General features: G+C 28.1%; 2 protein-coding genes across 5 annotated transcripts in view; one reads left to right on the forward strand and one right to left on the reverse strand.

Moving 5' to 3' along the window:
• Nucleotides 1-4,720: 4,720 nt before the first annotated feature.
• LOC107445388 (solute carrier family member malvolio) overlaps nt 4,721-17,274 on the reverse strand; it is a 58,404-nt gene continuing 45,850 nt past the window's right edge. For 2 of the 4 annotated variants that reach the window (XM_071184284.1, XM_071184285.1), the window contains exons 14-15: nt 17,159-17,226; nt 4,721-4,821 (exon numbers count right to left, since the gene is read on the reverse strand). In XM_071184284.1, coding sequence (XP_071040385.1) covers nt 4,785-4,821; nt 17,159-17,226 — 105 coding nt within the window. In that variant the 3' untranslated portion in view covers nt 4,721-4,784. Of the gene's footprint in view, nt 4,822-11,310; nt 17,227-17,274 lie in introns of those variants that run through there. The other 2 variants (XM_016059767.3, XM_043055183.2) reach the window with 1 other exon arrangement.
• Nucleotides 6,971-9,162, forward strand: LOC122268412 (protein Malvolio; the record flags this gene model as incomplete). Its single annotated transcript, XM_071184286.1, is given in 2 exon segments — nt 6,971-7,021; nt 7,452-9,162. Coding segments are annotated over 2 exon segments (141 nt in total), but the record flags the coding sequence as incomplete, so codon positions are not given.

Below are 17,274 nucleotides of genomic sequence, written 5' to 3' on the forward strand. Positions count from 1 at the left end.
TTGATCTGAAACTGGGTGGGCTTCAAGCTGCCACTGGGGATTGAACCTCAATTCCTCTTAACGACTGTTCAGTGCCTTAACCATTGAGCCATCAAAGCTCTAATTACGCTCATGGTTTATGTAAATTACTAATCCACAAGTAAAAGTCCTGTCAAGGCATTACCTACTTTACTTTCCTTTAGCAAGGCTATCCCTATCTGCAAATTTGCATAATTCTATACCATCATTACTTTTGCCACTTCAATGCATGTTTCGTTCAGTGTTTTGAGAATATGTAAAAGTAAAAATTCACTTTTTAACTGCAACTTTGTATGGCTTCATTAAATATTTTTTTCCCATTGAATTATATAGCAACAGCAAAAGGTGTCTAAATTTGTTTTTAAGCACAGGTACGAGTTCATTAAAATAAGCCAAAAATTTTAAGTTAACAGAAATTAGATTGATGCATTGTGTAACGGCAACATTTCTAAAGAACTGGATTCCTCAATTAGCTTTAAACATACATACTGTAAGACAGATATAGTCATTTTCTGCATCTTTTAAGAAGAATGCATGCCTCTTACTACTGCTTTCTCTACATCACTAAGAAAAAACACAGCACTGAGATAAAAAGAAGTGATTCGCCCTCATAATTGCTGTGGTCAACACGTTACAGTATTCCCTCACCAGAATTTTATCAGCAATGGAATTTAATGAACTAATACCACTAGTTAATTCACTGTTTTGTGAGAAGCCAGGAGAGCTGTATTAAGATCACCGGACTTTGAATGCTGAGTTAAGATTACGGTAGTGCACGCGATCGTTCCTGTGTTGCTATTAGCAGTCGAGTGTGGACAGGCTTTGTTGTGTGTGGTTGAGACTGAGAAGCAACAACATGAGGAGAACAATGTCGTAATCATAAATAGCAAGTCAACTGTTCAATGTGTACATTCCATCAAAGTAGATTTGTTCAAATAAAAGTAGGTGTTACTGCCAAGGTAGGTGAGGTCAGTTCCTACAAAGGTAGCCATGGTCAGTTCACGTTCGGCTCAACTATGTGGGGAATGAGCTTTTGACAAGGTTAACCGTCTTCTATCAAAAGCTACCCCAAGATAGAATAAAGTAAAAATGTATAATGTACTAGTGAATTGGTATTTCATAATTGAAGCAGTAGACACACTACACACCTCTGCAAAAAATTTGTCAAAATAATATGTATGTTTTTCAGTTAAAAAGAGTGAGAAGCTAGAAGATTTTAAAAATTTCGTGAGAATATTTAAAAAAATGAAGAAATCCCAAAAGTTTGCCCCTTCCTAAAATAACATAAATGCATAAAAATTTCCTAAACTAAAATAGGAGAAAATACTAAGTGAGATCACTGATGCTGAAAGGGTTAAAACACTGATCAAACACTTCTCTTATTTTTAAACTTCTGATATTTCTTTTAATAATCTTCTGAAAACATAGAAATATTAGATGGGTAAAATCAAACTATTAAATTATAAAGAGTATTAAATTATAATAATTTTTATGGCAATAATTTTAATGAAGGTTGAAGATTAAATTTTTATAAAGGATTTTTTATTATTTGTAATACAAAACTACTTTATAATTTTCTTATACAAATTAGTTTTTCATTTCCCTGTTATACCATTTGTATTTTTTAGTGTTTCAGTCTCAAGATTCCTTCATTCTTTTACTTTAAATTTACAGTAAGGAAAATTTCCTTTGACAATAATAATTCAACAACAATAATAATATATTTTCTAAGCAAGAAATTTCATCATAAAATGATTTTTTTTTAAAAATTTAATAATACTATATTTATCAGTATCTATGAATTTTTGCAATATATATATAGAATTATTGTTAATTTTTTTTATTCATTAAATTTAAAAATTTTAGATTGTTACTTATTCATAATAATTATTTTAATTGTACAAATAATAATTTTATATAGTGTTTATTTTTAAAAAAAATATCAATATACAAAATTAATTTTTTCAACTTTTATTTATATTAGATTTATAAAAAAAATGTGTCTCAAAAAACAGGTAAGGTCAATACATTAAAGGAAAACTAGTATTATTTGAAACACATAATTCAAATTTTCTGTCAAATAAAAATTTTAGTTTTTAAAAAATAAGAACATAAAACGTTGTTCTATTGTTGTTGACTGGCATACAAAAATCCCCTTTCCCAGAATTGTATAGCAGGAACAGTAAAACGAAGCACTTCTTTAAAAAAAAAGTTTAAGGTTATCTTTAGAAGTCCCCTTCTACAAGAACGTATTGTTCCATCATTTGCAAAATGTTACTGATGAGACGTATGGCTGAACCAATTATTTCTTTTAATATTTATTCTCAATCTTTCAAGCTCACTAACAAAGTTTTCTTACAAATCATACGAATTAGAATAACGAATTAGTTAGGATGAAAACTAACTTAATGTGATAAAACGACTTTCGGGGACCCCATTGGAACTATGGGCCTAGGCCCATCCTTAATAATGGCTCTGGTTTCGGATTGATATAGCGAAATAAGGAAAAAATGCAATTGAAGTATTAATATTGGGACTATGTTCCAAATTGCGTCCACCCCTCATAGCTTGAGGGTATGGAAAAGGTATGCTTTTACAGAGGAAGAACAATTTTGTGTGACTGACTTAATAAATTAATCTTCAGCACAAATTAATTAACATATTCAGTTGAGCCTCTTAAACCATTAAGAGGATGCTATACCGCAGAAAAAAATTTTCATGAGAAATTTTTGTTCCACCTCCATTTGTAATTTAAAATATCAAAAAGCCAAGAAATTATGGCAGTATTACTCAATGTGGCGCTCCCCCTGCAAAACCAAACTCTATAAGTCAAAAATTAGAGATACAGAACTGCCCAAAGTAAAATTTAAAGATTTTTTGATTTTAATAATTTATACAGTCGAACCTGTTTATCTCGAATCTCACGCGAAAGGCGAAAAATTCGAGATAGAGAGGTTTCAAGTTATACAGGTACTTAAAATAAATTAAATTTAATTAAGAAATTTGATTAAAATTGCTTTGATTAAAAGAAATGTCTATATTTTTAGTAGAAAAATATAGACATTTCTTTAAATTAATTATACCACATACATCTATCAGTTTTTTAACATACATTTAACACTGAAAATAATAAATAAGATTTTTGACTGATAGCCTTATTTGTTTCAATTATTCTTTTGAGGTTAAAAAGATCGCAAATTCCTCATAGATCGTTTTCTATAGTTCACTTTAAAACTCTTAATTATCCTTTGATCCATTGGTTGCAATTTTGAGGCGAAAATGAATTTCTGTTCTTAGCTTTCTTATCTGTGTTGAAAAGCTAACCCCTGATGGTCACTACTCATTAACCCCTCACTTACTGCCAGAATCACTGTAATCCTTTCTAGTTAAGGAAGTGCAGGGATAGTGATTGAAATTCCAAGAAACACCCCCAACCTTTTCATCCTTACTTCCTATGGATTCACGAAATTGATCTCTGTCTACTAGTTCTACTGATAAGGAAAGTTTTGACATTTGTGCTCTATTATTAAAAGTGCTTTGATTAAAAGAAATGTCTATATTTTTAGTACAAAAATATAGACATTTCTTGAGAAAAAAAAATCGACATAAACATGGAAAATACATTTATTTTAGACTGTAAATGTAGGGAATTTTAAAAATTTCGAGATATAGAGGTTTTCGAGATAAAGAGGTTCGAGATAAACAGGTTCAACTGTAATAGCCGGTTTCAAATAGTGAAGTTTGTATTTACATGCATATTAATATGAATTAATGATGAAAGCAAAAAATTATTTCAGAAATGCTTTAATATTAATTTTTTAATTATTTTAGAACCTAAAATTTTCATGACATTAAACAAAATAGAATAAACAAGTTAAATATCTATGCATATAATAAAATTATAATTCTGTTAAATTTATTATTACAAGTTCAAGTTACTTTTAAAAATGTTTATAATTATCTTATTGTTTTAAAAACTTAATTTAAACTTTAAAAAATTCCTTATTTAATAGGAAATGAAAATGAAAATAAATAGAGTATTTATTAAAATAGTACTGATATAAAAAAAATGATAGTAACCACTCGTTAAGACAGTTTTAATGTCTGATAAACAACAGAGTTGCGAGTGATCCTTTGAGAATTTCCAAAGATAATTGCGATTTCTCCTGTTCCCAGAGAGAGAGTTATTTTGGTATGGTATTCTCTTAAGATAACAGTTTACTTGAAAATCAGATCACTAGATCAAAAATTCTTAAGGAATTCACTGTAATTGTGAGTACTACCAACTTCGGGGTACTTTCTAGTATAATATATATATGTTATTCATCTACTTAAAGTTCAGGAATCAAAATAGCTTAAAAATAGTACAACTTACTACCTACGGAAAAATCCAGTAGTTAGTAAGTCAGTTAACTAGATCTTAATTTAGCCCACTTAACCGTAGGAAACAAAACATTAATCAATAATTCTACTGACTTTTGTCTATTTTGAGGAATTTAAGATACTACAGTAACACTTATGTATGCAAACATTTCACATATTTAACTACATGTCTGTATCTTGATTCGAAATGAAGATTATTTTTCTGAAGTCACACCTCTTTATTTGATATTAAAGAGAAAATAAAAATACAGACTACATATAAAATATATATATATATATATAAAATAAATTAAACACAATGTAATATTGCTTAAAGTTTTGTAATCTAGGGTTAAATTACAATAGAATTTAGATTGAAAATAAACTTACTAGAAACCAAAATGCTATCTTAGTCTGTTTTCAAATTCTGTGTCATCAGATCTAAAATAAATAAATACAAATAGAATTTAGTCTAATGCAACCATTTAATAATTAAAAAATTTAAGAATTGATTGATTGGAGCTTCATAGGTTGAAAAAGAAAAATTTAATAGCTTGAGTATTATTTTTATACCAAAACTTTAGTAATTTTATTGTTCATAGCAATGACATAGTCAATTTAAAGGCTTTTACAAATGAAATGTTTTGGCGATCAAAGAATATATTGCTGAGCTAATAATGATTTGTCACGACTGTAATAATATGATCATATAGAATCAAATTACAGAGGTTACCTTCAACGAATTTTAGATTTAAGTGCATTATTTGATTACTGTCTATCCCCTTAATCCTCTGATCTATTTTAATGGATGTTTTTACATGAGCTTTTAATATATCTAAATAATACCTAATTTATTTTTATGTTGCAATCATATTCAAAGTCTAATTCTATCATTGAAAACCAGAGTTTTGAAGTGAGAAATCACTAAAGATAAGAGCAATCAAAAATTTGTTAAATATAAATTGAAATTTGTTTGACTAAGATTATGATACATTTTTCTTTGATTAAAGATCTCAGACAGTTATATTCAAAATAAAAACAGGTACATTACAAGCAGGCTATTTCAGAGTAATTCTAAATATTTCTGAGCTCTTGCAAACTCACAAAGACAAAACATCCAAGCAAGCACATGTAAGTTAAAACAAGCGTTATTAATAAAATAAAAAAACAAAGGACTACATAAACTAAACAACAAAGAACACATTTAAATGCAACATTTCAAGGAATTTGCTTATCTTCAAAATAATGAGAGTAATAAAGTAAAAACAATAAAATAAAACTTTAAATATGTAGATATGGTTATGGCTAGTGAATGATGATAAATCATGAGTTTTACATAAATTATGATATGACTAAAATGAAAAAGGAACCATAAATACCTGCATTTATTAACAAAATGTTGGTCCTCTGATACTTTCATAAAAATGAAGGAACTATGGACGATCATTTGTTAGTAACATTACTATTTTCAAGAAGACACACAAAAGAATCTTTTAGCTAGATCCAGATAGAGTAATTGACGATGGCGGCAATGATTCATCTTTTGCCTGCTTTCCTGGCATATTACATTAAATTTAATACTGAAGCAATCTTAACTTTAATTTACTATCAACATGAAGAAAAAAAAATCTTAACCTATTAACCGGGGAATAAAATTTTGTTCAACTTGTTTCACAAATGGGTTTGATTTCACTTTTTTTTCCCATAGTTATAAGCAGTATCAGCACACCTCAAGTGATTCCCATGACAAAAAATGCCATTATGCCCATTACAGTTGTAGATCGTGTATGGCGAAATACTTGGTCATACCCAGTTAATAGGTTAATTGCTTCTAGTCATCAACAGTATTAATCCAGTGGGTCTTTTGTCTTCTTACAGTGTACTGATAATTTAAGTTTTAGTAGCTCTAGATTCAACTTACCAGATACAGGCTTAGTGTTCATATATCTTGGGACATAGTAATTCAAAACAGCTTATTCTTTTTTTCCAGTACCCTCCAATCATAAGGAAAATAGGGAAAGTTGTACTAAATTTTATTTTAACAGGGTGCGTAACCAAATTATTCAACAAAAAATAAGCACTTTTCAAGCACTCAAAAAATATTTTTAAGCACTTTAAAATAATATCATAATTAGGCAGGGTTGGAAAGCTTTTGACAATTGACGGTTTCATCTTGTTTTAACCATCATGTAGGGGAAAAAAAATTGGCATTGTTTTTGGCAATTGTCAAAAATCATGAAAAACAAATGATGTTTTCATAGGCTACGAACTGACAATACGCCGTAATAGCTTGGGGTTGAATTAAATGTGAAAACGTTGAATAGAACAATGTGAACTGTGTCTTTTTGCATAATTAGTAGCAAAAATCAACATGGTAAAGGAAAAAACTATTTTTAAAAAAGGGAAAATTAAGCACTTTTTAAAATCATCCAATGAAAAATGCACCTTTAAGGGCTTTTAAAAATCGAAAATAAGCACGTTTAAGCACTTTTTAAAAACGCTATGCACTTTGTTTTAATATATTGTTTGACATTTTTAAAGATATTTACTTTTTATTATCACATTGCAAATGATTTTTTTTTCTTTTTAGATTCTTTGTCTACTGGTTGTATTGGGAGTGCGAAGGCTTGTCTTTCTACCAGTAAGTCTTATTTTTACAAATTTTACACAGATTTTGAAATCAAGTAAGTAATCAAGTTTGAAATCAGTAAGCTTTTTATTATTTTATTCTGCTTTCCAAACCCAGTAATAAATATGTGCAGGCAAAATAATGTATTAAAATATGATAAAATAAACATATTTGTTTAAATAATTACTCTAAAAAAATGAAGCTACAGGTAAGAATAATGATATGATCATCAAAAATGCTTTTCCTATTAAATGTTAATCCTTTGAAACAGAATTTAATAAAATATTTTTTTGCTTGTAATTAGAGTGTCAGAAAAAATATATAAAAGGTTCATCAGTGCAAAGGGTTAAATGATCCTCCAAATAAAACATGAGCTACATACATGATATAAACAACTAAAATTGTAAAATTAAATCTTTAATTATTTTTTAATATTTTTCAGGTAATAGGACCGTATCTAGAAGAAAAGTTTGAATGGCAAGAATTTGATAAACTTGTAGAATCAAAGGAAACACTGCACGACTGGAAATAAGGTTCATCTAAATTATAGTACGAAAGATCAGACTGCAGACTTATAAATTTGAAGTAATCATTTAAGAAAGCTTAGTTAATCCAACCAAAGGTGACAATTTAACATAAAAATCATTAAATGAGTTTTAAACAGCAACTGCTGAATTGAGCATTTAGGGAGAAAAACAATCATGCAATTTCGTTTCATTACAGCACATAAATATAAAATTTGGCTCGGTATAAAAATCAAGAATCATTTGTGTAGCGTAGTTTAAATAACTTTTGAATTATAAAAAAATATTTTATATGTATTTGAATTATTAATTGATTATTAATGGATAATGCTTATAATTTTTTTCAAAATTATTAATCAAACATTGGTGCATGAATTACAAATATACATTAGTAACTATATTTATATAGTTAAAGGATATGGGGAAAAAAATCATCTGAGAAGTGTTGATAAATTTATCATTACATTTTTGTTTGAAATCAAGAACAGACCAAATTTCTGCATTTTTTGTACTTAAAAAACATAATATAGCAAGACTATTTTAATTATATAAGGATAATATTCAAGAAAGACAGTTTAAAATTCAGGCTTAATAAATAATCTAAAAAATCAAAAATGTCCTATTGTATTAAAAGAAACATTAAAAGGAAACAAATTATTAATATTTATCCTAACCTTGCGAAGTAATTAAAATCTGACATAATGTAAATTTAATAAATATCCTTATATTCTTTTTAAAAAAAAAGATAACAAAAACCATCTTATTGTGTTAAGAGTAGAGTTGAAAAACAAGTAATTAACCTTAATCACATTTTTATTAAGTAATTAAATTATGCGATCAACATTTTTTACAATTCAACATGAAGTGAAAGAAATTCGTATTGTATATAATACAAAAACTAAAGAAGAAAAATGGGAATAATTATCCTACTGAGTTAGGAGAAATATCGAAAACGAGGTTCAACACTATTTCAAAGTTCAAAATTATAAAAAAAAGGAAAATTCAGGGTAAAAATATATTAAAAAATTCCTATATAATGACTAACCTAAAAAAATAGGACCAAAATATCATTAACAAGCATTCTACCATGTTACAAACGACAGTAAAATAAAATATAAAAAGTTGTTAATCTAAAACACATACGCATAACTATTCCAATGATTGTTTTCTATGATTTTTAATTTAAATATGAAATAAGTTGTAAAGCTAGAGCTAATGATGAGCATCAAGCTAGTGTGTTATTTTCAAATACAAGGATGTTAACAGTTTTTTTCTACAATGACAAGAATATGTAAACGTGACATACGTAAAAAGTGGTGATAAATTTTAAGAAAAAAACATGCTTTAACATAATCACAATTACCAAAAATTAACGCCGATTCAATAAATAAACATTTAAAAATTAACACTCCTGAAATGACGTAGCAAATCTAAAATTAAAGATAAATAAGTAAAATCTGTAGCAGTAGTACTAATGCTATGCTTTCCAGTACTGTAAATGTTGATATTAAAATGCAATTTGAGAATTTTCAATAGTTCAAATTGCATAATGATTCTTGCCTTAAATTTAAGGCTCAACTAACTATGTTAATGTTATGTTATTGTTATAAAATAAATGTTTTGAAGACAGCTGATGTTATTAGTATTTATAAGACTACATTTCATCTGTGCCAACAGCATTACAAAAGCATAGCTGGCAGCTTATACGTTATTTGAAGAAATGAAGGCTTCTAATAATAGCACAAGACTAGCTACAACGGGTTCATGTTAAACATCATTGTAAACTGGGCTGTAAAATAAGCCAGACTAAAATAATAATAATAAAAGAGTAAAAAAAAAGAGAAAAGATCACTGGGGCAAGCTAGGGTTTTGAGAATCGTATTTATCTAAAGAGGCACCCTTCCCCAGTTCCCACAAAAGAAGCTATTTGAAATTTAATTATTAATGATAGTCTAAAAGCAGAGAAAAAGCATTGAAATAGACAAAACTTTCAAGGCTATTGTCATTTTTAAACAAATGATCAAATATTAAAGCATACATTTTGCTACCAATGTAAAATTTGAAAGAAATATAAAAAAAAATTTGCAGCTCCAAAATCTGATTGTAAAATTCAAGCTTCATTAGCAAATTTAAAGTTGCATTATGTTAGTACTCCATAGGGATTGGTGGCTGACAGCAGCCACACAACTGCAAAACTTTCATGGCCATAGTCATTTTTAAACAAATAAATTAAACCACTAATCAAAATTAAACTACTAATCAAAAAAAAAAAACATTTCACTGCCATTTGAAAGAAATACAGAAAAATTGTAGCTCAAAAATTTGATCATAAAATTCAATCTTATTTTGCAAAATTAAAGTTTCATTATGCTAGTACTCTAAAGAGATCAGTGGCTGACAGCGTCCACCTGCAAAACTTTTATTGCCTCATTTTTAAATAAATATATTAAACTAATAATCAAATAATGACATTTCGCTACTATTTGAAAGAGATATAGAAAAAATACAGCAAAAAAATCTGATCGTAAAATACAAGCTTCATTAACAAAAATAAAGTTGCATTATGCTAGTACTCTATAGGGATTGGTGGCTGGCACTAACTTCACAATTGTAAAAGATAAAGTCATTCGACTTTCACGTGTTAAAAAAATACATGTATATTCTAAAAACTCAAATACTATGCATGAAATATACTTTTAGATACGTATCTGGTAAATTCGTGTTTTTCCGGCCCCATAACATGCTAAATTTATCATTTACGAAGATTTTAGACTACTAATATATTTAATTTAGTATTGTTGAAATAAGATCATTTAATACCATCTTTTAATGAAGTTTATACTATTATGTACCAGTTTTGGTAATAACTACTGTTGATAAAAGGAGTAACTCAAACTGACCATTTTTTATTCCTGGAGAAGTTTAGTTTATTATGGTTAACATAAGTCTGCATTCAAAGATTTGATTTTAAAAAGGTAAGCCGTTTCTGTGGTTACTAATCTGGCAACAAAAATTGTGATCGATTCTGATCTACAAAAATTGTTATTTGAATGGTGTTTGTTTGCTATCAGCACTCTTTTTAAAATCTCATTTAGAGCGCATACTAACGGTTTAATTACTAAGTTTGTCTTTGTACAAGAGTTAGAGGAAATATAGAGATTTGTGGCAAAAGAGCCTTAATTAGTTAAAATGTAAGCATTATTTCATAATTTAGGTAAGCAGATAAAAGAGTGTGGTAAACTAAGTCTGTTGCCAAAAATTTGGGTGGAAAAAGGATCACTGGAACGCATTAGGGTTCAGACCAGCAAATCTCTGAGGACTTAATACAAAATTTAAATTGTTTATAAATTAAAAAAGTAGATTTTTAATTTTATTTTTGTGAATATATTTTCTTTAAATAAAGTCACAAAATCAGATTATACTCTTTAAAATGTGTGATACATTTTGTTGTAGTTAATTATAAAAGAAAAACAAAGTTCTTAAGAGTACTACACGAAAAGATTGTGCCTTCACTTTTATTTTTGAACACTGAATAGGCCAAAACAAATTAAATTTAACTTTATTCCAACTGAAGTTTTTATAGCTTATATGTGTGCTACTAATATATTAAATTAAATCCTAGAGAAAGAAAAATATTCTTACCATAAAGAAGCTAAATTACACCAAAGAAATTGTGATTTCTTTTAATGATTACGTTTAGAAAATCATCATACAGCTATAAATTTGTAAAATAAATAAATAAATAAGTAAAATAAAAAACTAAAAACACACAGCAGAAACTGTATCCGTAATTTTTAATCAAGTCTTTTTAAACCTATACATACCAGTAACAAATATAAAAATCTCAGATAAAAGCTCTTTGATTACATTATTTATATAAATAGATTTAAATTAAAATATATAATACATAGATAAATTTCATGTGAATAAATGTCATAAAATATTAACGAAGATTTTATATATAATACTAATTATATTTATAAAAAATGTTATTGTTATAAGTGTTCCTTAAATATAAGCTCGTTAACAATTTTATATATTTAAAATGATGTATTATAAACAGGCAAATATTTTATTGCACTTAAAAGGTAATTTTTAAATTATTTCAGTCATTTTTATAAAGTTAGTGATTACATGATCCTTATATTCTTCTCTGTGCTTAATTGTAGAAGGCACTATAAATTAAACATGATGATAGCAAAAATTAAGAAATGATTCATGATTGGTGCCAAGTTTGAATAGTACAATTAAATACATTTAATATTACTATAAAAACAATCTATAATTAATAAAATAATTTATATACAATAAAAAGGATTGAAATAAAGAGATCAAGTTTTTATCATCTAACAGGTCTTGCTTTTCGAAACTTTTTTTGACGACAATTGAGTGTCAGATGAGACAAAAAAAATTAAGGAATGGTTAGTCGCTGGCTTTTAACCAAGTTTAAGAAACTTTAATGCATGCATTAAAAGTAAAAATAATTTTCAAACAATAAAAAGTTATTTACAAAATATTTCAATTGATTAAGTACCTTCAATAAATAAAGATCTTTCATGGTGAAATCTTGCATTAATATACTTAAAATGAATTATATAATTCAAACTATAAAAAATATGAAAAATAAATTATGATTTAAAGCGATTTAAATAGATGAGTTGAATCCTTATTCAGCTAACATTTGCCTTATTTAAAATATAGAGTGAAAAAATAAGATATGTAAATGGAATGTATAAAACATCAATCATTTTAAATGCATCTACATTAATGACATAAACAAACGAAACAGAAGCTATAAATAAAATAGACTAAACTTAAGGGCTAAAAGCTATAAAAAGAATTAATAATTAAAAATGTACATTAGAATCAAAAGTTTATCAGGCAAATTATGGTGATTTCACTGAATGTTAAAAAATTGCAAGAGCCACCACTGATGCTCTTGGCATTCAACTTTACGTTGCATTTTGTGAGCTGAGTGGAAATATTTAGAAATGTGAAATTTTTAAGGTGTAGGATAGAATCTATAGAAAGTATGATGGAATTAAACGTTTTAACATGTAATCCTTAGTTCAGGAATTATTAACAATCATAAGTTAAATAAAATACTGTGCGAGCAGCCCTGCAGCTCACAGAAAAGCAACTTGCAGAGTTGAAATTTAACATGCTGAAAGTCCATTGTTATTTATTAACTTAACGAGCATTTCAACCAAAATTTTAATTTTTCGAAAATTCTTACAATTTTGTAAATGTTTTTCTTTCTTTTTTAACAATGATCACATATCATTTGTTGCAGGAGAAGAAAAAAAAAAATTTAATAGCTCATTTTCCTTTATTGAAAATTAGAAAGAGTTGCCATATTATTACCAAAGTTTAGCATAATTGTTGTTACTTCTCAACTCATTGAGTCAAAAGTGTTTTGATTAGTTTACAATATACAAGTGGAATCGCCAAATAAAATTAACGGTGATGTTAGTTTTCAAAATAAAAGTATCAAGAAAATAAGCTCAAGAAACAATTGAACTTTTTTTTTTATAAAAAAATGGTAAAAATTACACCCAAGGCAGGAATGAACACTTTTTTTAATTAATGCTTTTATAAGCCACTTAATGTATAAATAAGAATACTGCAAAAAACTGTCAAATTTTCGTCATAAATTATTTGTTTTTTATTAAAAGTTATGTTTTTGTTTTCTTAAATTTTATGTATAAAATATAAGGAATGCATATAAACCAAATTAGTATTTTAGTCCTTAAAAACAAGTTATGTCAAGTCTGAAAAAGCAAGCCGTAAATTGCAAAGCGAAAAAAGAAAGCACAGGAAATAAAAAATATTAATGGAGTGCTTTTGAAAAATATTTATGAAGACTATTGTATATGCAATAAAGGTATCAATTTATAAAATTTGTCTTGAAATGCTGCTTCATGAGGGTAAAATATCAAATTATGTATTACAGTCGTCCCCACTTAATCGCCCCTCGGATAATCGAATAACCCGCTTATACGAATAAAATTTAATGGAACCAAATCATTTTATATGTAACTAATGTTACATTTCCCCGTTTAAACGGTTATTTGTTGTTTCCAGTCCTCGCTTAATTGCATAAAGAAGATACTGTGTTGAATTTTTTTTAAAGAAAAGTTTCCCCCAGCTAGAATGGAATTTCCGTTTTTCGGTTAAGATGATAAGAATACATTCGGTGATCACTTCAATAGCTCTTCCTATTCATTTGCTGCTCTAAACAGGTGTTAATGGTTTAAGCATTCATCAAATGTTGTTGACAGTTGTACATTAGAGTAAACGAAGGGGGTTTTGACACTATTCATTAGCACACCCGGAAGGTATAGAGTGATTTATTTTACGGTAAAGACTTCTAGTCCCCTCATGGTGCGTTATTTGATAAGATGAAGTTTAAAAAGCCTGCTTTTACACTATACAGGGTTCCTTTCTCCAAAGTGGAATAATCATTGCTTACTTCAGTGAATGCTTACTCTTGAGTTGGTTGCACGATGAGCACGAAAAGGAATGATTTGAGTTTATCTAAAAAAATAGAAGTCTTGGAAGAAATAAATTTTAAAAAATCCCAATCTGAAATTGCGAATAAATTTGGAATTTCTCAAACTCAAGTTTCGAGGATAAAAAAAAATGGTGAAAGCATTCGAAAGGAATATGCGAGTAATGGAAGCCTCAGTAGAAAAAGAAAGAGAAAATCGAATTTTGATGACGTAGATCAAGCTATGTTGGACTGGTTTCAAGCGAAAAGAGCTAAAGGTGCATTGATCAACGGAGCAATGATCCAACAGAAAGCAATGGAAATTTCAAAAAATTTTGAAAACTGTGAAAAGTTTATTGCTTCAAACGGTTGGCTTTACAGATGGCAGCAGCGGAATAATTTAAGTTTCAAGATCGGACATGGAGAATCTGGCTCTACAGATGATTCTACATGTGAAATTTGGCGAGAAAAGACATTAGTGCCTTTGCTTCAGGAATATGGTGCGGAGAATATTTTCAATTGCGATGAAACGGCCCTTTTTTACCGCGCAATGCCATCAGGAACATTGGCTAAAAGAGGAGAAAAAGTCCCAGGTTATAAGAAAAATAAAGACAGAGTGACTTTATTATTTTGTGCCAATCAAGCGGAGACAGAAAAGCTTGAGCCCTTAATGATTGGAAAAAGCAAGCAGCCGAGGTGCTTAAAAGGGATACAGAAGTGCCCGATTCCGTATATGCATTCTCGAAATGCGTGGATGACGAGGAACATTTTTAGAAAATGGTTGGTCGACTTAGATTTGGATTTTAAACGGCGAAATAAAAAAGTAGTCTTATTTCTTGACAATGTTTCTAGTCATAAAATAGACTCACTACGCCTGACCAATATCATTTTACAATTTCTTCCCGCGAATGCAACTTGCAAAATTCAACCTCTTGATCAGGGAATTATCCGTTCCTTTAAAGCCCGCTATCGAAAGCAAGTGATTCAAGAGGTCTTGCGCTTCTTGGAAGAAGCTACACCAGAAGAATCATTGCTGTCAGTTTATAAAAAAATAAACCTCTTGACGGCAATGCACTTCGTGAAACGTGTGTGGGATAGTGTCCCAATGGAAGTGGTTAAGAACTGCTTCAAAAAAGCCCAATTTTTCCCACCCGAGGAAATTAGAGATGATGAAACAGTCCAGTCATCTACGACTTAGAAGAATTTTTGAATTCCGAATTTGAAGGGTTGGGCATGACAGACAATGATTGGATGGAATTTATAAATTTGGATGAAGAGGAAGACATCGAATTAGAAGAGAATACCACGACAATTGCCGAACAAGCAGAAGAGGAAGATGAGGACCAGGACGATCCACCCCATCCTCCAAAAATTAATGAGGTTTACAATTCTTTAGCCACAATAAGATGACATTTTGAATGTAATGGAGGGGACTATAATGTACTGTACAACTTAGAAAAAGAAGTAGAGAAATGTTCTATTAAGCGTGTATCAAAACAGTCTTCTATTACAGATTTTTTTGGAATAAAATAATATTATAGTACGTATATTATATTTTTCATTACCATTGATCTATTTTATTATTACTTTAAATGAGATTTATATTTAATGATAACTAATATTGATAGTTTTAATTATAATTGTTTGTTGATCATAAAATTGAGTTTATTTAATCAAAACATCATACTATGTAATAAATACCATTTAAAAGTAAAATTTTATAAAAACATAGTATTTAATATCGAATAATGCACTCCCCTATTAATCGAATAACCCGCTTAATGGAATAGAGTTGGCTGGAACCGATGGTATTCCTTTAAGCGGGGTTGACTGTACTAAATAACAGTAATTTACATCAGTTTTTTAAAAATTTTATGAATTAATTTACGGCAAACAAATGAACACATCAGAAAATATAGAGTTTGAAAAACGTTCATATTTTTTTGAAACATTGGAATGTTAGTAATATAAAGTTTTAATTAAATAAAGTTAAATTGCTTTTTAGGGAATGACATCTGAATAAGCCACTCTGACCTCACTCTTTATCAATACATGAATTTAAAGTTGATTTAATTATTATTTAGAGATTTTGAAAAGTGCATCATAATAAAAAAAATATTTTGTATTTAAAAAAATTATTCAAAAAAAAATCAGAAAAATGGCAAAAAATTAGAAAAGGGAAATTGCAGAAAAACATGAATCCTACGAATAAGGTTGCATGCCTGAACCATGTAAATAATTAATGGATCATCCCTAAGTTTGAACTATCAAAATTTGCAATTTTTACAAGCATTATTAATTAAAATAAATAGATGTTGGGTTGAGAATCCAAATCTTTTAATTTTTCAAATCGATTTTAAAATTCACACTTGTTTTTGTAGAAAATGGGACATTCTAAACACACACAAAAAATCAGAAATGTCAGAACAAAAAGTTAAAAATCAGGACATAATATTTTTTATCAGCTAAATCAGAATAACTTCGAACCCAGAATGCCTGAATCAAATTCTCATATCAAATTAGTTGTGATTTAATTATTTACCAAAAATTCCCATACCTAACCACAAAACTGTACAAAAAAAAAAAAAATACAGATCAAATCAAAAATATTTTGACCATTTCTGTTTTGTTCAAAGATATATTGTAAGTATTTTTTTTACAAAAATAGCTCTGCTATCAATATTTACAATTTTTATATTAGCTATTTTTTAATTTAGAAAATAAATTTATTTAATGAAATAAATTAACTTTTTCTTTAGTTAAAAAGGAGCAGGAAATTCGATTATTTTTTATCATCCATCTTAAGTAATGTATGAAAACTAGATTTTATGTGGTGACTTTTGAATATTTTAGTACTTAGGCTCATTTAAGACTTTTGAACTTTGAAAATAGATTTTTGGAAAGACTTCAACACAATAACTAAAATCAAAGACAATCAGAAATTAAACTCTCACAGAACATGCATAAGACACTCATACAAGAACATAAAACATTTGGTGAAACAAAAAATGGAATGCTAAAGCATGCATCACTAGTGCACATTCAATGCTATGTTAAGCTATTCAAGCACATCACTGGATATTAGAGTCTACATAGCGCAAGGTTATAGGTGATGAATTTTCAGTAGATTTATACATTTCTTTTTCAGGTTCCGAGGAAGGCAGCTTCATTTCATTCGGCTCTCTAAAATATCGCCCGATTCCCTGAAACAAACAAACATGGAAAAATTAATATTTTTCGTAAATTAATTT

Source organism: Parasteatoda tepidariorum, chromosome 8, assembly GCF_043381705.1.
Source record: "Parasteatoda tepidariorum isolate YZ-2023 chromosome 8, CAS_Ptep_4.0, whole genome shotgun sequence".
NCBI lineage: Eukaryota > Metazoa > Arthropoda > Arachnida > Araneae > Theridiidae > Parasteatoda > Parasteatoda tepidariorum.